This window comes from Narcine bancroftii, chromosome 9, assembly GCF_036971445.1.
Source record: "Narcine bancroftii isolate sNarBan1 chromosome 9, sNarBan1.hap1, whole genome shotgun sequence".
NCBI classification, from domain to species: Eukaryota; Metazoa; Chordata; class Chondrichthyes; order Torpediniformes; family Narcinidae; genus Narcine; species Narcine bancroftii.
The window spans coordinates 124,035,325-124,060,019 of NC_091477.1; the positions used below are offsets into that span (position 1 = coordinate 124,035,325).

Sequence of the window (24,695 nt, forward strand, 5' to 3'; positions counted from 1 at the left end):
GCTTCCTCACATATCCCAAACTCACCTGGGTTTTTGGTTAATTGACCACTTTCGGTTACCCTTAATCCAGATGGATGATTGAAAGATCTGGAATGTGTTTGAGAGAATAGATAACAGGGTATTAAATGGCAAATGGAGCCAACAGACCGATGAGGTGAATGATCACCCTCTGAGTCATAAGGAAATTGGGAAGCAGAGATGTTATAGATCAGAGGCAATCTTGAATGTGCTGTGACTGGATTGCTGAGGGTGGCAGTGACCCTGACCAAGACAATGTGCCAGCTTGTGCTTGAGGTCACCATTGGTCCGAGAGGATAGTGACAGCAGAGAATGCATTTTGAGTTTTGTTCCTTCAAATAGGAGAGTTTCAGAAGAATTTGACCTGATTCTTTTGTGAATAAGCCAAGGAAGTTGAAAAACTTCCTGCAGACAAATTTGACATGGCAGTCTGCAGTTGTCATTTGGAGGAATTTTATTTTGGAAAAATTATGCAAAGGAAAGTAAAAGACCTCCCAAGGAATGAGGAACCATATTTCCCAGGCACATGCTCTCCAAAACTCGTGGAATTGCTCAACTGCTGTGAATGGCGCTGCCCCACAGTACGGTGAAATTTCAAGTCTGCAATGTTTGATTTTAACCAGAATGTTATTACTCTAAGGGCTCCTGAATGAATCTTACACTAAAACTGTGGCCTTTGTTCTGTACCATCTTTCTATGTAATGCTGATGTTTGTTCTAGTCTTGCTCAGAGCTGTGATCATCCCTTCTTTCCTATATGGAAGTGAGACCTGGACTTGGTCCTGACATCACATCAAACAACTGGAGAAATTCCATCCTTGGCATCCCTTGACAAGACCATGTCTCGAACCTAGAGGTCTTGGGTCGCATGAAGTCCCTCTGATCATCAGAGCCCAGATGCTGTGGGTGGGACACGTCATCAGAATGGATGATCACCATATGCCTCGCCATTGGTGATTGCTCCATGATGAACTGAAGACTGGAAGTCAAGGTCATCCATGCAAGCATTTTAAAGATGCTGTGAAGGAAACCCTATGTAACAGTGACATCTTGCCAAGAGAACTAGAAGCTGTGGCTGGGGACAGATCCCATAGGCGAGCCCTGTGCTACACCAGTTTTGAAGATGGGCACTGCCAAAAACTGGTGGAAACCGTGAATGGTGTCACAAAGCAGCAGCCACGCTGTTACAACAATGGACTTCCAGTGCCCCCATTGTGCTAGACTCTGCACTTCCAGACTGGGACTGCAAAGTCACCTTCGTGACCACAGATGAACTGCACAACAATGTGTCTTCTTCGAACCAAAGGACGGCCGATATATTTGCTCCACTAAGTATGAGATGTCCCACTCACACTGCTCAACTCACTGAATTACTCTCGCAGATTGTGTTCAGCTTTATCACTGTGTGATAGTACAGATCTATCACCAATGTATATAGTGTATATAGTTACAGTATCTAGACTGTGCTTACAGCGATTGGCTGAGAGCTTAGCCGCGCCTACTGTCTGGGCCTTAAAGGATTGTGTCCCTAGCCAGGTCGGATCATTCCGGATTGGTCGGCCACCTGTGAAGAGCTCCTGTCTTTTGCTAATAAAAACCTTGGTTTGGATCAACAAGTCTTTGATTCTTTCGACGAGCTCTACACACTGCACCTTCATATGTGTGACAAGAAACTTGAACAACACGATTACCCTGATGCTTTACAGAGCCAGTGAAAGGTTCAAATCCCGTGCTGTCTGTAAGAAATTTGTATATTCTCCCTGTGTCTGCATGGGTTTTCCCAGGGGCTCCAGTTTCCTCCTACCCTTCAAAATCTATGGAGGTTGGAAGTTAAATATCATTTTGTATAATTTTCCATCTTGATCATGTTAATCTGAGAACTGTATTTTCTGCAGGTACATATACCTGTATGGAGAACAGCTTCTGGGTGAATGATGAACTGGGCACGGATCTCCCTACCTGTCATCCAGGTAAGGCTGCTCTTCTCAGTGGTCTTTTCACTAGACCGGAGAGTTTTTTTTCCAATTGCTGTACCAATTTTTGCTCTCTGACTGCCCTATGTCAAAAGACCGGAGAGCGGCTAGTGTAGTGTTGTGCTGTGATTTAAAAAATGATGGCGAGGTCAGGCCAGGGGACTGCAGGCCAGGGGACTGCCGGCCAGGGGACTGCCGGCCAGGGGACTGCCGGCCAGGGGACTGCCGGCCAGGGGACTGCCGGCCAGGGGACTGCCGGCCAGGGGACTGCCGGCCAGGGGACTGCCGGCCAGGGGACTGCCGGCCAGGGGACTGCCGGCCAGGGGACTGCCGGCCAGGGGACTGCCGGCCAGGGGACTGCCGGCCAGGGGACTGCCGGCCAGGGGACTGCCGGCCAGGGGACTGCCGGCCAGGGGACTGCCGGCCAGGGGACTGCCGGCCAGGGGACTGCCGGCCAGGGGACTGCCGGCCAGGGGACTGCCGGCCAGGGGACTGCCGGCCAGGGGACTGCCGGCCAGGGGACTGCCGGCCAGGGGACTGCCGGCCAGGGGACTGCCGGCCAGGGGACTGCCGGCCAGGGGACTGCCGGCCAGGGGACTGCCGGCCAGGGGACTGCCGGCCAGGGGACTGCCGGCCAGGGGACTGCCGGCCAGGGGACTGCCGGCCAGGGGACTGCCGGCCAGGGGACTGCCGGCCAGGGGACTGCCGGCCAGGGGACTGCCGGCCAGGGGACTGCCGGCCAGGGGACTGCCGGCCAGGGGACTGCCGGCCAGGGGACTTGGCATCATTGGCCAGATATTTACTGAAGAGGTTTCCAAGGAGAAGGATCTACCAGCATTTGGTAGTGAGGGACTAATTGGAGACGGTCACCATGGATTTGTGCATGTCAGATCATGTCTCATGAATTTTTTGAAGTGGTGACAAAGGGGATTGATGAGGGCAGGGTAGTGGACGTTATGCGTATAGACTTTAGCAAGACCTTTGACAAGGTCCTACATGACAGGTTAATCTGGAAGGATGTATTACATGGGATGCAAAGTGAGCTGGCTCATTGGATCCCAACTGGTTTAGTGGAAAGAGACAGAGGGTGGTCGTGGAAGGATATTTACAGATTAGAGCCCTGCAATCAGTGGGTGCCACAGGAGTCGGTGCTGGGGCCACTGCTGTTTGTCATCTAAATTAACAATTTGTATGGCAATGTAGTGGAGAGTGTGGAAGACAGTCTAAGTTTACAACAGGATCTAGATCATTTGGGGAACCAAGGACTTGTAAATGGAATTTAACTCTGAAATGTGTGGTGATTTGCACTTTGGTAGATCGAACCAGTCAGGACTTGCATGGTGAATGGTTGGGCCCTGGAATATGGCCTAGACAGAGAGACCTGGGGTACAGATGCAAAATTTCTTGATAGTGGCAACTCAGGTCAATAAGGTGTGTAAGGTGTTTGGCACACTGGCCATTGGGCAGGGTATCGAGTACAAAGGTTGGGACTCTGTAATTCAGCAATACAAGGTGTTGATGTGACCACATTGATTGCAGATCTGGTCATCCAGCTGTCGGAAGATCATGAGCAAATTGAAAGGGGTGCAGAGGAGATTTACAAAGATGTTGCCAGGACTGATGGTGTTGAATTATAGAGAAGGGTTGGATAGGTTGTGTCTTTATTTCCCCGGAATGAAGGAGGCTGAAGGAGGTATTTCATAAAGGTTTGCAAAGTCATAACAGGCATGGATAAAGTGAATGCTCACTGTTGATTTCCCTGGGTAGAATGTTCAAGAAGTAGAGGGTATAGTTTAAGGTGAGAATGAACTTGGTAGAATCAGTTAAAGAAGGTACAACAACAATATTGAAAATACATTTGGACCGATTTATGAATAGGAGGGGCTTAGAGGGATGCGAACCAAAGGCAGGCAGATGAGACTAACCCACAATGCCTGCTTGGTCAATAAGGACTAGTTTGGCCGAAGGACCTTTGCTGCAATGATTCTATGACAATAGCAATGGTGCAAAATATCCCTCAATACACAGTCACGGAATGGGAATTCAGGGCCTGAATTGTGGATTGTCCCTTTGTACAGTCACGGAATGGGAATTCAGGGCCTGAATTGTGGATTGTCCCTTTGTACAGTCACGGAATGGGAATTCAGGGCCTGAATTGTGGATTGTCCCTTTGTCAGGAGGCTTGCTTTTATACAGGAACACATTGGTGAACCAAAGGTAGAAGATTATATCGAGTCTTTATGAAATACCATTCAGGAGTAAAATAGTTCATGCACAATAATTATTGGTGAGCAAGGTCTTCAAAGATATGGACCAAATGAAAGGCAAATGGGATGAACCCAGATTGACAACTTGCTTTTCTCCCTTCCCCAATTCCAACCTGAAACATTAACCATGTTGTTCTGTCCACAGTTATTGTCTGGCCTTTTTTCTATTTTTTGTAATCTAATTTTGAATATAAACTTTTCACTGATCTTTTTGAGCTTTGTTCTAGATGTGATTTGAAAAGAATAAAATGTGATGTTATTTGATCTTTTCCTCATCCGTTTCCTGAAATATTTCTGCTCCATTTTCATTCCCCTGTTGCATTCTTCTAATACTGTGACCAGTTCTGTACTGTTCTTTGCCTCAACTCATTGGGCAGTTTCTCCCACTTTCCTGTCTTGTCCTACACATTGTTCTTGATTGACCTAGTTCCCCAAACTCCCTTCCAGCTTCTCTCTGAGAATTGAGACCAGTAATAATTAAAATGCATTCCTACTCATTCTGTTCCTGATGTCTGGTCTAGCCACACTAACATCCTGTGCAATGTACAACCAAGATTTATAAATTGTTCCAGTTTAACCACATTAATTTATTCTGTAGTGTTAGCCAGCAGTTATATATTATCTCCAGTTTGATCAGCCTAATTAATATGCTGCCAGATATTTACCCAGCATTTATTTACTCTGTAAAGCCACATTAATTACCTGTTGCTGGTTGGACTAGCATGTGCCCCATTTTCATTTCTGATTTCATTCTGTTCAGGAAATTTAAAGGGAGACTGATGTTTTTCTTTGTTACTAGTGCTTTTGAAAGATAAGAATGATGGAATACAAAATGACCAACAGCATGTAATCAGTGTCTGACACTTGGCCGTCCTGTGCCTTGGTTATTTAACTGGAGTGCTGACCTCTTTTTATTTGTCAATGATAGTCTGTGGAAAGCCAGTTCGATCCTTGCCTCCACTCAACAAGCGGATTATTGGAGGACGGACCGCACACCCAGGAGTCTTCCCCTGGCAGTTACTAATGGTGGTGGAGGATGTGACCCGAGTCCCAAAGGACAAGTGGTTTGGGAGTGGGGCTTTGCTTTCTGGAAAGTGGGTACTGACAGCAGCCCATGTATTGCGGTCTCAGAGACGGGACAATTCCATCACTCTGGTGCTGAGTGAGTATGTCACCATCTATCTGGGACTCCACGATGTCCGGCAAAAGAAAGATGCTGTGAAGAGATCTGTCGAAAAAATCATTCTTCACAAAGCTTTTGATCCCAGAACTTACAACAATGACATTGCTTTGGTAAAGATGAAGGAGAAGGTCTCCATGAATGCTTTTGTGATGCCTTTGTGCTTGCCCAGTCTTCTTCAGGAGATGGAAGGACCATCACCAAATACCCTAGGGTTGGTAGCTGGGTGGGGCATCACCAACTCGAACCTAACAATGGAGGATGGTTTTGGAAGTGATCAGGCAGCACTGTCAAATATCTTGCAGTACGTGAAGCTACCTGTCACACTTCAGGCAGAGTGCAGGAGCAGTTATGAGTCTCGCTCTGACAGCTACAACGTGACTGATAACATGTTTTGTGCTGGCTTCTATGAAGGTGGGAGAGACACATGCTTAGGGGACAGCGGAGGGGCATTCATTACTTTTGAGCCAGTCACCGCGAGGTGGGTAGCTCAAGGTCTGGTGTCCTGGGGTGGACCAGAAAAATGTGGCAGCAAACGGGTATATGGGGTCTACACCAAGATCTCCAAATATGCAAAGTGGCTAAAAGAGAAAATGAACAATTCCTCAGAATAATGGCTGGTGCCAGCATGTCAATGGCATTGGGGAGAAGGCCAGGTAACCTCCCTGATATATTCTGCGCTTGGCTCTGAGAACTGAGGATTGCTCAGCCATTGATAAGGCTTTAAATATAAAAACAAGGAAGTCGTGCAAAATCAAGTCACTGGATGCCTCAGCTTAGTGTTCTGTTCTAGACACCAGGAAGAATGTCCAGGTCTTCGAGAAGGTACGGAGGAGACTAAGCAGAGTTATATCAAGGATGTTGGACTAAGTTATGTGCAGGGACTGGGGAATGTGAGAATGATCTTGTAAGGAACAAATGGTTGAGGATTGCTGAATAGAGGCATTCAAGATGATGAGGGTTTACAACAGAGCAACTGGGGAGGGATCTTTCTCATCTGCTTCTGCCAAAATTATCAGAAGTTCTAAATGTGCAATTCACAAATGGAGGGGAATGGGGAGAAATCCTTTAATTCAGATGGTGTAACATTAGAGGGAAATTCTTCACTCAGATGGTGTAACATTAGAGGGAAATTCTTCACTCAAATGGTGTAACATTAGAGGGAAATTCTTCACTCAGATGGTGTAACATTAGAGGGAAATTCTTCACTCAGATGGTGTAACATTAGAGGGAAATTCTTCACTCAGATGGTGTAACATTAGAGGGAAATTCTTCACTCAGATGGTGTAACATTAGAGGGAAATTCTTCACTCAGATGGTGTAACATTAGAGGGAAATTCTTCACTCAGATGGTGTAACATTAGAGGGAAATTCTTCACTCAGATGGTGTAACATTAGAGGGAAATTCTTCACTCAGATGGTGTAACATTAGAGGGAAATTCTTCACTCAGATGGGCAGTGAGAGTGTGGGAGAAGCTGCCAACAGAGGTTAGATTTCAACATTCAAGAGAATATTGACTATGTACATGGATGGGAGAGGTATGGTCTGATTGTAGGTAGATGGGGCAAGGTGGAATAGATGTTGAATAGAATAAGACTGGATTCTTTGTTGGGATGAAAGAGTTGATGTACGAAGGGATCATGAGCAGAATGGAGCTCTCCATTAGTTTAGGAAAAGAGGTGACCTTACTGAAACATCAGGTTGTGAGGGGCATTGATAGATTGGGTGTGGAGAGGATGTTTTCCCTCACAGGGAATCTCTATAATAAGGGATCGTGGTTTCAGATCAAGAGCCACCCAGTTCAAATGAAGAGAGGGAAATTTTTTTCTTGGAGGATCATGAATTCTGGAATTCTCCCCTCCAGATAGTTGTGGAGGTGGAGTCATTGAATATATTAAGTGTGGAGATTTTCAGATATTTGAACTGCAATGGAGGTATACAGAGTGTTGACTCGGATGGGCAGTGAGAGTGTGGGACAAGCTGCCAACAGAGGGTATCAAGAGAGACCAGGAAAGTGCTGCTGAGGCTGAGATTGGGTCAGCACAATCGTATTGAATGGTGAAACAAGTTTGAGGGCTGATGGTCCTGTTCCTGGTTCTTGTGTTTTCCTGATGCCCTAGCATGTTACTCCACTTGAGCAATTAGCGATGGAAGTAAAGGTTGGCCTTGCCGACCACCCATGAATGAATAAAAAACAACATTCTCTGCAGGCTCAGCACCCACAACACTCAATCCTATTGGTGAGGCTCGGCATTGCAAAACCTACATCTTTTCTCATGTCCTTATCCAACTTCCTCTGACGTGGGGCATTCCTCAGACTTGTCACTCTATTTTATGTTACACAATTCAGATTTAATAAAGGCTTGTAACATCAACTGTGCACTTGCACTAGTTCAACATTTTCTTCCATGTGCAGGAAGGAAGCCAGATGTGCACTGTGTCCATGACTATAATCTCTGTTTGAATACCATGACAGTGATTCCTTAGCCCTGGGACAGCATGGGTGTTCATGTGGGAAGGGCAGATGAGTGTTTCCCTGGATGGGCTCTGCCGGAACTGCCCCAGCCCAAACAATGACACAATGGCAGGCAGGGACTTCACCTTCAATCTGCATTCACCTGGAGGGTGGCAGAGATATGGTGGAAAAGTTCAACTATACAACCAGGGCTGTGTCTCCATCCCCTCCCCTTGCCACCTCCCCCCCCCCATCGCCGCCTCCTCCCTTACCTCCCCGTCCCCTCCATCTCTACCTCATCCCTTACCTCCAGCAACTTCACCACTCCCTCCTCAATCTTCTTTATCTCTGCCCCCTCACTGCTAGCACCCTTTCCTCCACTCCCCTTATGTCCCCCCTTGCCTCCACCCCATTGCCTCTGTTGTCGCTTATCTTTATCCTTTCACCACACTTTCTCGCCTCATTCTCCCTTGCCTCGTTCCCTCTCACCTACTTCCTCTTCAACTCAGTCCTCCCCACCTTGATCCCCTTAGTATCACTGATCTCCCCCTCACTTCCCTACCCTTCACACCCTCTCGTCATCTTCTCATCCACATATCTCTCCCTCACAACCTCCCCCTTGTGTCCCTCCCTCTCTTGTCCTTCCCCTCGCATTCCTCCCTCACTGATCTCTCCTTCATGTCTTTCCTCCTCATGTCCCTTCCCCTTGCAGCCTCCCCGCCGTCTCTCCCCCTTACTCCCCTCTGATCTGCTTACTTTCCCCACTGTCCTATCGAGATGTGACTAATGACCCACTCGACTCTAACATTTGATCTCTTATTTGTCACAATTAAATACTGTTGCCACTGCTCTGCTGTACTTTCCAGTGGTTTTTTATTCCCCCAGTACCATCTGAACCTTTGATTATATTGCTGCTCTTTTTTTTGTCTTCTGCCTATTGAATCACAGACATTGAGATATAAATACACACAATAATGGTCTCCATACCAGTCATTGAGTACATAATTTCCAGTCAGGAACACCCATCAGAACCACCCTCTGTCCCATCCTCAGGAATCCTGGATTCTGAGCATCCCTTTGCAACTGGATCTTCACGTCCTCATAAGCAGACCCTCCAATCACAATTACAAAGGTAAGTTTAACATCATTGCAATCTATAAATTTGCTAACGATTGTTGGCCAAATGACAGGAAATGAGGAGTCAGAGTACAGGATGGAAATTAAGAATGTGGTCAGGTGGTGCCAGAACAAAATCTTGTTCTCAATTGTCAGCAAGACCAAGGAGCTTATTGTTGACTTTGGCAAGATGCACACCGATTTTCATTGATGGATGGACATAGAGAGGGTTGATGGATGGATGGAGAGTGTTGATGGGAGGGAGGTGGAGAGTGTTGCTTCTTTCCAGCTCCTGCGAGTCTGCAAACTGAGGGTCATCTGCAGCCAGGACACCAACGCCTCTCATTTACTGAGGAAATTCAGCACTTCATCAAATACTCCATGGAACCTCTCCAGGGCTCCGCAGAATCTCCAGGGCTCCGCAGAATCTCCAGGGCTCCGCAGAATCTCCAGGGCTCCGCAGAATCTCCAGGGCTCCGCAGAATCTCCAGGGGCATCGCAGAAAGTGTGTTGACTGATTGCATCACAGCCTGGTTCGGAAACATGAGTGCCCAGGAATGCAGATGGCTTCAGAAAGTGGCAGGCCTGACCCAGTCCATCACAGCCCTGACTTCCTATCCATTCAACACATTGATGTGAGTGCTGCCTAAGGCAGCCTACATTATAAGGGACCCTCATCACCACCTCTTCTCACTGCTACCTTCAGGCAAAAGGTACAGAAACCTGAATCTCTAGGTTCAAGGACAGTTTATTTTCCCCCTTTGGAGCATCCCTGATCAGAAACACTCAAAGTCCACCAAAAGATCTGCCTAAACTATTGAAACATCACATTTTTTTGCACTTACTATAACTGAATATTTATCTACTTTTATATCTACTGTCTCCTGGCACATATATCATGTTGTAGTTTTGCATCTTGCATACCTCTGTGGTATCTAAATGTAGCATATACATGGAACATATAATATTTAGACAATACAGCATAGTACAGGCCCCTTAGCTGACTTACTTAGGCCTACTCAATAATTTAAACCGTCTCCACCTCACACCCATAACACTTGCATCCATGTGCCTATCTAAGAGTCTTCTAAATGTCCCTATTAGACCAGCCTCCACCACCATCCCTGGCAATGCATACCAGACACCACGACTCTCTGTGTAAAAAGAAAATTCACCCATGACGTCTCCCCTAAGCTTTCCACCCTTACCTTAAACTGACCTATGGTCGCCCTGTGAAAAAGGTGTTAGATATCCATCCTATATATGCCTCTCATAATCTTGGAGATTTAAGTCACCTATCATCCTTCTTCACTCAAAGAGATCAGCTCTAGCTCTGCTAAGCTTGCCTCATAAGACACATTCTCTAATCCAGGCAACATCCTAGTCAATCTCCTCTGCATCCCTTCAAAGCTTCCACATTATTCCTGTAATGACCAGAAATGAACACAATACTCCAAGTATCGTCTAACCAGAGTTTTATAGAGCTGCAACATCACCTCACAACTCTTGAACTCAATCCCCAGTGTACCATAAGATTTCTTAACTACCCTATCAACCTGCATGGTGATCTGAGTATTTTGACTCGAAAGTCCTTCTGTTCTTCCACACTGTTAAGAATGCTGCCATTAACCAAGTTCTCCACCTTCAAGTCTGACCTCCTAAAATTCATCACTTCACACTTATCCAGATTGAACTCCATCTGATACTTCTCTCCCCAACTCTGCATCCTCTCTATATCCTGCTATAACCTATGGCAACCTTCTATACCATCCACAACACCTCCAACCTTGGTATCATCTGCTAATTACTGACCCATCCTTCCACTTCTTTGTCCAGGGTCATTTATAAAAATAACAGATCAGTGGGCCCAGAGGAGATCTCTGCAGAATTCTACTATTCTGACCTCCAGGCAGAATATGTCAAATCTATTACCACCCTCTGCTTTCTGCAAGCAAGCCAATTCTGAACCCACATAGCCAAGGTTCCATGGATCCTGTGCCTCATGACTTTCTGAACAAGTCTACCATGGGGGACCTTGTCAAATGCCCTACTAAAATCCACATACATGGTACACCACACCTACTGCCCTACCTTCATCAATTTCTTTTCTCACTATTAGGCTTGAGAGGCACGACATGCCCATCACTAAGCCATGCTGACTATTGCTGAGAGATTATGCTTCTCATAAATCCTGCCCTTAAGAATGCCCTCCAATAGTTTTCCCATCACTGATGCAAGACTGAGTAGTCTATAATTCCAAGAATTCTCCCCATTACCTTTTTTTAAACAAGAGGACCATATTGCCATTCTCCAATATTCCAGTACCTCCCCTGTGGTCAGGAAGGACATAAGGACATAAAGATAATTGCTAATGCCCCAGCAATCTCTTCCCTCACTTTCTGTAGTAACCTAGGATTTATCTCTTCCAGTCTCGGGGATTTATCAATCTGAATACTTTCAGGAAGATGCAGCACTTCATCTTTTGAAACCTGAACATGTTTCAGCACAGACACCTGCTCTATACTGACCTCACAGTGACAAAGATCTGTCTCTCTGCTGAAAGTATTCATCTTGGAACTCCCTACCTTATCTCCTTTATCGTTAAGTGGCCCTATCTGTCACTGTTCTTCACATATCCATAGAACTCGTTGTGATTTTCCTTAATCATGCCCCCTTCAAACTCTAAGTTCTTTAAATTCTTCCTGACTACCAAATAATTCTCATGAGCCATTCCTTACGTTTGCTTCCTAATTCTTATGTATGATTCTTTCTTTGTCTTAAATAGTGTGTTACCTCTTTTGTCAACCATGGCTTCCTTATCCAACCGCCTTTTCCTTGACTCAGTGCGATCTATACAGTACCCCATGCAAGTGGTCCCTAAACATCTTCGACATTACTTCTGTGCATTTCCCCGAGGACATCTGTTCCCAATTTCTTCACACCAGATCTTGCCTCATTCCATTGTAATTAGCCCTTCCCCAATTTAACACTCCCATTTTGTCTGCTTATATCCTTGTCCATAGCTATGCTAAAGATAAGAAAGTTGTGTTCACTGTCACTGAAATTCTCCCCCACTGAGAGGACTGCCACCTGACCAGGGTCATTAGCCAGTACTGGATCCAGTATGGCCTCTCTAGTTGACCAGTCCACATACTGTGTCAGGAATTCTTCTTGGACACACCTGCAGGAAGGTGGTGCCAGCCAATATTTGGGAAGTTAAAGTCTCCCATAGTAACAACCCTGTTATTTGTGCACCATTCCAAAATCTGCCAGCTTATCTGCTCCTCAGTGTTCCAAGGGCTATTTGGGGACCTGAAGTCTATGCCCAATAGAGTGATCACTCCCTTCCTGTTTCTGACATCCACCCACACTGACTCAGTAGACAAACCCTTCACAATGCCCTATCCAACTGCAGTTGTCACACTGACTCTGGTTAGTGATTCCCATCTTTTATCTCATCCTATCCTTTGGTATGACATTGAAAGCAGATGCACAAATCCTCTCTCATCTCAGCCATATCCACTCTCTCCTCGTGATCTTTTGAATACATTCAACCCAAATTCCTAACTTTATGAAGCTAGATATAGAGAGAAGATTGCAATGCTCTCTTCAATGCTACCTGCTGATGGAAAGGATCTGAGTTCAGGATGGCTTTCAGAAAATATTTACTGAATGAAAAAAACAGCCCAGTCCACAGTTCATGGTCTTCCATCCATGGAAACCGCAGTCCACTGCTGCAAGCTAACAATGTCTATCAAGGCATCTCGTCAAGGGGATGTCAGGGTGGAGAGCACAGGAATACAGAGTCCTCTGCTCACTGGACCTTCTGGAGCCTGCTGTACTCTTGCACCATTCCAGGAACAAAGGACATGAAGAAATTCAATAGAAGGCTATTTGGATCCTCGAACCTTCCCCTTCATCCCCACGATAATGGTTTAAACTCAGTTCCCCATAACCCTTGATCCTTCAAATACTTGTCCAACACCATCTGAAATCTATCCAGTGATGTAGCTTTCAGCAGCCTCAGGAACAGGGCTTTACAAAGAAGGTTGAACTTGAGCACAACCCTCTCAGAAGAATGTTCTAACAACCCTTGATAGTAAACGAATGGCCCTTTATCTGGGATCCAGTTATCTGAGCTCATGATTCTCTCCTGAGTGAAAACATTTCAACATCTAAACAAATTGCTGGAGCAAGTCCCAGGGGTGAATGACATTTACAGGAATAAGAGGAACTGTCAATGCTTTGGACCGAACATTCCTTTTCTTCCATGGGTCCTGCTGTACCTGCTGAGTTCCTCCAGCAGTTTGTTTTTTACCTCCAGATTCCAGAGTTGCATGTACCCATCTCAACATCCACTATGTCAAATCTTCTTAGGGTCTTATAGGTTTGAATTATAATTGTTCTTCATTTTTCTAAAGCCAATTAGTCCAACCTCTTGTCAGTGGACAACATTACCCATACTCCAGACTGCAAGATTTCATCGAGCCAAACCCCAAATTATTTTTCTGAAGCTTCTTCCAGGAGCCAAATCTTGAAACACGAGTCTAGACTGATCACAACTAGAATATCCTTCCTCAGTCTACCCAGGGTCTGAAATCCTGATCCATGAGAAACCTGCATCTCAAACTAGCTGCTTCCTGGTACTCCATTCCCCAGGTTGTGTCCCCAGTACACTGTTAACCATATAACAATTGCACACAGAAACAGGCCAGTTTGGCTCTTCTAGTCCATGCCAAACACCATTCCCACCTAGTCCCAATGACCTGTACCCAGGCCATAACCCTCCATACGTCTCTCATCCATATACTTATAACTTTTCCTTAAATATTAAAATCGACTCTGCATCTACCACTTCAGCTGGAAGCTCATTCCACACTCCTTCCACCCTCTGAATGAAGAAATTTCCCCTAAACTTTTCCCCCCTTCAATCTCAATCCATGGACTCTTGTTTACATCTCCCCAACTCTTAATGGAAAAAGCCTGTCCACATTGACACTACCAGTCCCCCTCATATCACCCTCAATCTTCTACACTCCAGGTAATAAAGTCCCAGCTTGATCAACCTTTCCCTGTAACTCAAACTCTGAAACCCAGGTAACATTTTTGTAAATCTCCTCTTCACTCTCTATTCAGTTTATATACCGATAATTCAGTGACCAAAACTGCACATAATATTCCAAATCTGGCCTTATCAATGCATTATACAACTTCAACATGACGTCCCAACTCCTGTATTCAATTCTCTAAATTATGAAGGCCAACATACAAAAAGCTTTCTTCACCATCCTATCAACATGTGACTCCACTTTCAGGGAATTATGTACCATGACTCCTAAATCCCTTTGTTCTACTGCACTCCTTAATTGTCGACCATTTAACATGTATGACCTTTCCTGATTAGTCCTACCACAATGTAGCACCTCACATTTATCAGTATTAAACTCCATCTGCCATCTTTCAGGCCACTCTTCTAACTGTCCTATATCCCTCTGCAAACTTTGATAACCTTCTTCACTGTCCACAACACCACCAATCTTTGAATCATATGTATACTTACTAATCTAATATACCACCCCATCATCCAGATCATTAATATACATGACAAACAACAATGGACCCCGATCCCTGAGGCACTCCACTAGACACCGGCCTCCAATTTGTCAATTTTCCACCACTACTCTCTGGCATCTCCCATCCAACTATTGATGAATCCATTTCACTATCTTCTTTTTTCTTCTTATCTTTGGCTTGGCTTCGCGGACGAAGATTTATGGAGGGGGTAAAAAGTCCACGTCAGCTGCAGGCTCGTTTGTGGTTGACAAGTCCGATGCGGGACAGGCAGACACGATTGCAGCGGTTGCAAGGGAAAATTGGTTGGTTGGGGTTGGGTGTTGGGTTTTTCCTCCTTTGCCTTTTGTCAGTGAGGTGGGCTCTGCGGTCTTCTTCAAAGGAGGTTGCTGCCCGCCAAACTGTGAGGCGCCAAGATGCATGGTTTGAGGCGTTATCAGCCCACTGGCGGTGGTCAATGTGGCAGGCACCAAGAGATTTCTTTAGGCAGTCCTTGTACCTTTTCTTTGGTGCACCTCTGTCACGGTGGCCAGTGGAGAGCTCGCCATATAACATGATCTTGGGAAGGCGATGGTCCTCCATTCTGGAGACGTGACCCATCCAGCGCAGCTGGATATTCAGCAGCGTGGACTCGATGCTGTCGACCTCTGCCAATTCGAGTACTTCGACGTTAGGGGTGTAAGCGCTCCAATGGATGTTGAGGATGGAGCGGAGACAACGCTGGTGGAAGTGTTCTAGGAGCCTTAGGTGGTGCCGGTAGAGGACCCATGATTCGGAGCCGAACAGGAGTGTGGGTATGACAACGGCTCTGTATACGCTTATCTTTGTGAGGTTTTTCAGTTGGTTGTTTTTCCAGACTCTTTTGTGTAGTCTTCCAAAGGCGCTATTTGCCTTGGCGAGTCTGTTGTCTATCTCATTGTCGATCCTTGCATCTGATGAAATGGTGCAGCCGAGATAGGTAAACTGGTTGACCGTTTTGAGTTTTGTGTGCCCGATGGAGATGTGGGGGGGCTGGTAGTCATGGTGGGGAGCTGGCTGATGGAGGACCTCAGTTTTCTTCAGGCTGACTTCCAGGCCAAACATTTTGGCAGTTTCCGCAAAGCAGGACGTCAAGCGCTGAAGAGCTGGCTCTGTATGGGCAACTAAAGCGGCATCATCTGCAAAGAGTAGTTCACGGACAAGTTTCTCTTGTGTCTTGGTGTGAGCTTGCAGGCGCCTCAGATTGAAGAGACTGCCATCCGTGCGGTACCAGATGTAAACAGCGTCTTCATTGTTGGGGTCTTTCATGGCTTGGTTCAGCATCATGCTGAAGAAGATTGAAAAGAGGGTTCACTACTTCAACATTAAAACCTAATGATTGAACCTTCCTAACCAACCTCTTCTGTGGAACCTTGGCAAAGGCCTTACTAAAGTCCATATAGACAACATCCACAACACTCATCAATCTTCTTTGTAACCTCCTCGAAAAACTCATTAATCGTGACCTACCAAAACCATGCTGACGACTCCTAATCAATCCCTGTCTTTCCAAATAATTGTATATTCCACCTCTAAGAACTCTCTCTTTTAATTTACCCACACTGACATCAGACTCACAGGCCTATATTTACCAGGTTTAATTTTGGAGCCTTTTTTTTAAAAAGCGGAACAATATCAACCACCCTCCAATTCTCTGGCACCTCCCCCATGCTGAGTGACATTTTAAATATTTCTGTCAGAGATATGTACACACTACTCTCTCTCAGGTTCTAGGGAATAAATTGTCAGGACCCAGAGATTTATCCACCTTGATTCTCTTTAAAAATAGCTATAACCCTCATTAATCTGTATATTTTCCATGACCTCACTACCAGATTTCCTTACTTTATCTGGCTCAATATTCCTTTCCTTCATGAATACTGATGAAAAAAAATCATTTAAAATTTCCCCCATCACTTCTGACTTCTCACAGAGCCTACCCTTCCCCATTCTTTTACTTTTAATATACCTGTCGAAATCCTTTGGATTTTTTATTTTACCTTGTCTGCCAAAGCAGCCTCGTATCTCTTTTTAGCCGTTCTAGTTTCTTTGTTACGAGTCCAGAGGACCCCAAAACCCAGCAGCAATAGATATGCACCATGACAAAGGATTACTTAAACAAACTTTTAATTATCTTTGAACATGAAAATAGAATCAAACTTTAACTTATCTCTATTGACTTACTTAATCTACTTAACCCCCTTCTAAGTTCATGTGTATGTAAGTTCAGCAAAGTTCTTTGGTTCACAGTCCAATCTCACTGGTTGCAGGCAATTCTTGTACTGTTCACAGAAGTTAACCTTAATAAAGTTCACCAGGCTTTGGTGCTTAACAGGTAAATGGTTACCACTCAGAAGGGTTCTTGTTGGTTTTTAGAGAGAGAGTTTTTCTTGTTCCAGGACATCCACAGCTGATTCCTTTTTAATCAGCCATTCCAGTGTCTTACTGACAAAACTTGCCCCCTTCAGGGTTCTCCAGATGATAACCTCTTTCTTTCAGGTTACCAGAGTTCCTTTCTGTTTCTCCTATTCCAAGGGAAAAACCTTTGACCAGGCCGTCTTCCAAAGCTTGCCAGCTTGTCCCTCTGGAACTGATGTCTGTGTCTCTCTTCTCTCTCACTCCCTCCAACTCTGAGAGCAAAGTTTGTTTTTTTCTGCTCTCTGCCTGAAAAAATCACATGACCCAGACAAAGCAGCTACTGCATGTGACATTTGTTGCCTTCTGTAAACAACACTTCATTATTGAAGTCTCAGCACTCTGCAAAAGCTCCTTCAAAAACTGTTTTAAAGTGTTCGTGTGTGACCTTTAAAAATCTTTGCCAATTTATCTCCCAAAAACCTCCATATACTCTGTCACATCTTTCTTAAGATTTTTTTTACACTCCTTATATTCCTCAAACACCATCTATTCCATGCTGTCTAGACCTATTGTACATATCCCTCTTCCTCAGAACCAAATTCCCAATATCCTTTGACAACCAAGGCTCCCAAAATTCTCTAATCTTTCCTTTAATTCTCACAGGGACAGACCAACTCTGTATTCTCAAAATTTCCCCTTTGATTATCCTCCATTTATCTGTTACATCCTTCCCAGAAAATAAATTATTCCGAATCCATTCCCTCTAAATCCTTTCACATCTCAAAATTAGCCATGTTCTGATCAAGAATCTCAACCTTAGGCCCAGCCCTATCCTTCTCTATAATTAACCTAAAACTAATAGTATTGTGATCACTAGACCCAGAGTGTTCCCCAACACAAACCTCTGTCACTTGATCGATCTCATTCCCTAATAGGAGATCCAATACTCACCCCTCTCTTGTCCATTCTTAGTATTGATTTTAGAAAACTTTCTGAACACATTTGACAAACTCTAACTCATCCAGATCTTTTACAGGATGGATATCCCAGCCAATGTGTGAAAAATTAAAACCTCCAACAGTTACCACCTTATGTTTACTACAAATATGCTATCTCCTTACAAATTTTCTCCTCTAATTCCCTCTGTCCATTAGGGGTCTATAATACACTCCCATTAGTGTTTTCATGCCTTTCCATTCCTCACTTCCACCCAACTATCCTCGCTGGACGAGCCCTCCAATCTATCCTGCCATATCATTGCTTCTTTAACAAGCAATGCAACTCCTCCACCTTATCATGCCTAAAATAACAGAATCCTGGAATATTTCACTACCAATCAAGCCCCTCCTGCAACCAAGTTTCACTGATGGCTACAATATCATATTTCCACATGTCCTTGCTCTAAGCTCATCCACCTTATTTACAATGCTCCTTGCATTGAAATATATGCCCTTGAGAGAATATCCCCCACATTCACTCCTTTACCATCTACTTTTACTACCCCCTCTCCTTCATTAATTTCAACAGTCTGATTCTTCTCTCCCTTCAAATCTAGTTGTCCTTCTACCCTAATCTCTGCACTCTCATTCTGATTCCCACCCATCTGCCAAACTAGTTTAAACCCACCCCAACAGATCTAGCAAACCTGCCTGCCAGGATATTGGTCCCCCTCCAGTTCAGGTGCAGCCCATCCTTTTTGTATAGGACACACTTTCCCCAGAAAAGTTCCCAATAATCCATAAATCTAAACCCCTGACCCCTGCACCAACCCTTCAGCCACACATTCATTCACCACATCTCCCTATTCTTACCTTCTCTAGTGCATGGTATAGGCGGCAATCCCAAGTTTACCATCCTTGAGGTCCTGGTTTTTTCACTTCCATAACTCCATATATTCTTCCTTTAGGACCTCATCTCCACTTCCATCTATGTCATTGGTCCCCACATGGACCATGACATCTGGCTGGTCCCCCTCCCCATCCAGAATGCTGTGAACTCAATCAGAGACGTCCCTGACCCTGGCATCTGGGAGGTAACGTAGCAATCTCGTCCAGCAAACCTCCTATCTACCACCCTAATGAGCAAATCCCCAATTACAAGAGCTCTCCTCTCTTCCCCCTTACTCCAAGCCGACGGGCCAGCCCCTGTACCAGAGACCTGACAATGGCGACTTGTCCCTCGTAGGTCATTTCACCCACCAATGGTATCTAAAACAGTATATTTATTATTGATGGGAATGGCCATAGGGCTACTCTGCACTGTCTCTCTACCCACTTCCCCACCACCTTCCTGTTCCTCACAGTCATACAGTTAGTTGACTCCTGTTTGTTTGGGGTGACTGTCTCCCTGTAGCTCTGATCTATCATGGCTTCTGCCTCCCTTCTGATCCGAAGCTCATCCAGCTGCAACTCCAATTCCCTAACCCAGTCTCCCAGGAGCTGCATCTGGATGCACCTTTTGCTGGAGTTGTCATCAGGAACATTTGTGCTGTCCCAGACCTCCTACATCCTGAAAATTGGACACAGGACAACCCAACTGCCTCCGTAATCTATTAAATTAGATTAATTAAAATAAACTTGCCAACCTTACCTCACTGGGAGCACTTCAGCAGCCTCTGCTCACCAAAGCCTCGAAGTCCCACTCTTTGACAATGCCACTCACTCACTGGGCCATCCCTTGCTGGATGCTCCTTTACCTAACTCACTCTTTATTGGTTCTTGCCAATTAACTCATTACCTGACCCCATATCCTTTTAAAACTCCTAAAATCTACTTACCAACCCAACATTTGATACGCCCACAATTCAGTCTCTTCTCCGACTGGATATGTTCACAGTACACCGTTCCCCAGCATGTCCCCATTACACCATTCCCCAGGATGTGTCCCCAGTATACCGTTCACCAAGATGTGTACCCAGTATACCATTCACCAAGATGTGTCACCAGTACATCATTCCCCATGTTGTGTCCCCATTACACCATTCACCAGGATGTGTCTCAAGTACATTGTTCCCCAGGTTGACGTCCCTGATAAACCTTTCCCTAGGTTATGTCCCCAATACACTGTCCCCAGGTTGAGACCCTGATACACCGTTCCCCAGATTGTGACTCCAATACACCGTTCCCCAGGTTGTGACCCCGATACACTGTTCTCTAGATTGTGACCCCGATACGTCGTTCCCTAGGTTGAGATCCTGATACACGATTCCTCAGATTGTGACTCCAATACACCGTTCCCCAGGTTGTGACCCTAATACACCGTTCTCCAGATTGTGACCCCAATACACTGTTCTCTAGATTGTGACCCCGATACACTGTTTCCCAGGTTGTGACCCTGATACACTGTTCTCTAGATTGTGACCCCGATACATCGTTCCCTAGGTTGAGACCCTGATACACGATTCCTCAGATTGTGACTCCAATACACCATTCCCCAGATTGTGACCCCGATACACTGTTCCCCAGGTGTGACCCTGATACACCATTCCCCAGGTTAATATCCCCGATACACCATTCCCCAGGTTGTGTCCCTGATACACTGCTCCCCAGGTTAATGTCTCTGATACACTTTTCCTCAGGATGTTTAATTTTTCAAAAATTGTTTACAGCACAGTGGAATCCAATTTTGCCCATTTACACCTAATTCCATGCCCATATTTTTTGGGAGGGATGGGAAGAAACGGGAGAAAGGAAACGCAGACCCAGTTAGAACGTATAAACTCCTTACAGACAGCCCCAGATTTGAAGCAGGGTGGGGGGGTCTTAAGTTATCAGGGATGCTGAAAGGACTATCACTGTTTCCCTGGACATGGGCTCCCAAGGGATGACTTTAAAATGTTTATCCCAGGGAAGGGGAATCTAAAACTGGAGGGCATAGGTTTATGATGAGAGGGAAAATATTTAAACTTCACAGATGGTGTTAGGTATATGGATCAAAGCTGTCAGAGAACATGGTAGAGCCGGGTAAAATTACAATGTTGAAAAGACATTTGGACAGTTACATAGATAGGAAATGTTCTGTTGGAGACTGGACCGAACACAGGCCGATGGTACCATCTCAGGCATCTTGGTTGGCATGGACCAGATGGGACAAAGGACCGGTTTCCTTGCTCTATTGCTCCATTTCTCTCTAATTATGTCTCTGGAATGGAACTTCAACCTCAGGAACAGTCAGCCAGAACATTGAAAACATTGATTGTGATTTAAATCAGGGTCCTGTGCTTCTTGCAGGACCCTTTCTGATTATGTTCAGCCCAGTGCCTGGCTCACCACATACTGAACTCAGTCAACAACTCGTGGCACTAACCAGCAGGAAGGAGCCCTCAACAGCTCTAGTTAAAGGGATCATCCTGAACTCACAGGTTAGTTGTTGGTTTGCCATTTCAGTAGCTGCTTCATTTCCGGGATTTTCTCCATTTCGCTCGCAATATCAGAGAGTTGACATTTTGTTTATTGTTAGAGAAGGGGTTGGTTCTAGCCCCGATGGCTGTCTTTGGAGATGGAGGACAGGCAGACTGGGGCAGTGCAGGAGGATAGGAGGGAATGGGAGAGGAAGAGGGATATGGTGAATATGTTAAAAAAATCTCAAGGATGTGGCCAAGATTAGAGGGTTTGAGTTCTTTGAGACTAGAGTGCAAGTGACGTTATATGGACCATGATTTCATGTAGATAAGGTGAATTGTCAAAGTTTTTCCCTCAGGATAGGGAATTCTAAAAGACAGGTGCGTGGATAGGGAAGGTTTAGGACAGCTTGGTCTGCTTGAGTTAGTTGGCCCATTGGAACCATTTCTGTGCTCTACTCATCTATGTTTCAATTAACACTCAGTGGTGCTCTGCTTTCCCTTGCTCACCTTGTTTTTATCCTGTGTATAAAATATCTTGGGGTACTCCTGAATCCTGTTTGAAAAGAGCCCTTCAGCCTTCCTAATTCCTCCAGTCAGCTATTTATTTTGAGTTTTACTTCTAGTGCATACCATTCCCACTTGGAAACACATCATCAGAACTTCCTTGTTCCTGGGTCTAAATCCTGGAACACCCCTCCCAGAAGTACTGTAAAGGAACACATAGTTCAAGGTGACAGGAAACTGGCAAATCTTGAAAAACAATATAAAATGTGCATCCTTTTGGTTAATGCAGTGTACAGTCATTTTTTGGAATTGGGGCAGCGTAGATTGCATGAAACCACTCCTAACATCACTACACTGAAGATATACACTTTGAAACATGGCAATATTGGAGTCACAGCGGTACAGTATTTTGACCCGAACTTTTGTTTCACCCTCACTACCGGTACAGTAATGCTTTACATTTGGAGCCAATTCTTGATGCCTAGTGGGAAGTTGATTCAATGGTGGAAGTTCTGTACTGTAGGCAAAATAGATTTACTGGGAGCCAGTGCAGTGTTTATGTACATTATTTGTGACATGGTACAATGAGACAGGTTATTCTGCAGTAGTCTAAAAGGTTATCTCCAACATGGAGATGCTGAGGAGATTTACCAGGATGTTGCCTGGATTGGAAAATGAGTCTTATGAGGCAAGGTTAGCAGAGCTGGGACTTTTCTCTTTGGAGAGTGGAAGGATGAGAGGAGACATTAGAGGTCTACAAGATTGAGAGGCATCGATAGGGTGGACAGGCAGTGCCTGTTTTGCAGGCCAAGATCAACAAATACCAGAGGACATAAGTACAAAGTGAAGGGAGAGAAGTTTAGGGGAGACATCAGGGGCAGGTTTTTTTACACAGAGAGTTGTGGGTGTCTGGAATGTCTTGCCAAGGATGGTGGTGGAGGCTGGAACATTAGGGACATTTAAGAGACTCTTGCGTACATGGATGAAAGAAAAATCAACAGTTACAGGGTAAGGATGGTTTGTTTTTTTTTGATTGGTGTATATATAGCACTGTGTATTTATGTTCTATTTATACAGTTTTTGTATGTCTCAAACACTTTACAGAATTTAAGATTGCAATTAAAAGAAAAGTCAATTTGCACTAAGCAAGGGCAGTGTGAGATCACTGTGGGGTTTCATTTGGAGGCTTGATGTCAGCAAGGAGGAAAGTATCTTTCACCCTGTTGTTGCATGTTTTCAACTCAAGTTTTCTCCCCAATGGGAGGAGGGAAAGTGTGTCCAGGCTATGATGGGATTTTCAGTGTGTTGGCTGCCTTTTCCAGGCAGCAAGACGGGTGGATCGAGTCCATGGAGGGGAGAGAAGTTTGCATTATATTCTGAACTGCATTCACTACCTCCTGCCAATCTTGAGCAGAGCAGCTCTCATACCACACTGTGATGCACCCAGTAAGTCTGCTTTTGATGGTGCACCTGGAGAGGTTGCTGAGGGACAGAAGAGACAGGCTGAACTTCATAATGCCTTCTGGAGTTGTTGATGCTTTTTTGTTACTGTCATGTGTATGTGCTTGTCCCAGGTGAAGCTATCTACATTTTCCATTTCGGTGTCATTTATATAGATAGGGGTATGGTCTCTTTCCTCTCTTCTAACATCAATAATCATCTCCTTCATCTTATTAACATTAAGAGATTTACACTTGGAATGAAGATTCACATGGAGCTGATGCAATCCCAAGTTGCTTTCGAATCCAGTTGGACCAAATCAGATTCATGCATGGTGCCAGAGCAGTGAAGAGTCATCATCCAAGCCAGTACAATTCAGGGATTCCTGGGGGCAGTGCAGTGTCACTCCACTCTAGATTCTAGGCAGTGCTCTGTCGATTTACTGTCGCATCTTGTGCAATATGGATAACTTTTGAAAGGGAAGGCATGTTTCAGTAATTTATTGAAGTAGTATGTTTGGATAAAGGGGAACCAATGGATAGAGTGTCTTTAGATTTCCAGAAGACAAAGACCCTATAATAATAGTTATCACAGAAAACAATAGCTCATCGTATTGGAGGTAACAAATTGGCATTGGGTGGCATGGTTGGCGTAACGGTTACTGCAATTGGGACTGGGGTTCGAAACCTGTGCTATATGAAAGGAGTTTGTATATTCTCCCTGTGTCCCCGGGGGCTCTGGTTTCCTCCCACCGTTCTAAATGTATCAGGGGTTGTAGGTTAATTGAATGTAATTGGGCAACATGGATTTATGGGCCGAAAGGACTTGTTACCGTGCTGTATGTCTAAATTTAATTTTTTTTTAATTTAAAAAAGCTGGCTAGCAAGAGACAGAGAGTGGGCGTGAACATTTTACTGGTTAAAATCATAGTTGTAGAGTTCTACAGCTTGGAGTCTGGCCCGCCAGCCCAACTTGTCCTTGTCACCATTGTCTCCCCAAGCTCGTCCTATTGCATGTTTCGAGTCAGAGAGTTTTACAGTGCAGAAACAGCCCTTTGCCTCAGTGTCCATGCCATCAAAGAAAAAGGACAAACAAATTACATATAACCCAACGGAGATCAATGAAAACTTCAAGGAATTCTACGAGCAACTATATCGAACTGAGAATGAAGGGAAAGAAGACAAAATAGATGAGTTTCTAGCTAAAATTGAACTACCAAAATTGCAAGAAGAGGATCAAAATAAATTAATAAAATCATTTGAAATAGAGGAAATACAGGATATATTATAAAAACTACCGAACAATAAAACACCGGGAGAGGACCAACTCCCAATAGAATTCTATAAAACATTTAAAGACTTATTAATTCCTTCTCTCCTGGAAGTAATGAACCAGAATGAAGAAACACAAAACAAGCCAGATTCATGCAAAACAGCAATAATTACAGTAATAC

General features: G+C 44.7%; 1 protein-coding gene across 16 annotated transcripts in view; it reads left to right on the top strand.

Annotated features, from left to right (window-relative positions):
* Positions 1-24,695, top strand: part of masp1 (MBL associated serine protease 1) — a 167,798-nt gene that overhangs the window by 89,900 nt on the left and 53,203 nt on the right. For 5 of the 16 annotated variants that reach the window (XM_069897689.1, XM_069897684.1, XM_069897687.1 and 2 more), the window contains 2 exons: positions 1,913-1,987; positions 5,186-7,813. In XM_069897689.1, the coding sequence (XP_069753790.1) occupies positions 1,913-1,987; positions 5,186-6,051 (941 nt within the window). In that variant the 3' untranslated portion in view covers positions 6,052-7,813. Of the gene's footprint in view, positions 1-1,912; positions 1,988-5,185; positions 7,814-8,841; positions 9,026-21,185; positions 21,317-23,486; positions 23,650-24,695 lie in introns of those variants that run through there. The other 11 variants (XM_069897690.1, XM_069897688.1, XM_069897691.1 and 8 more) reach the window with 6 other exon arrangements.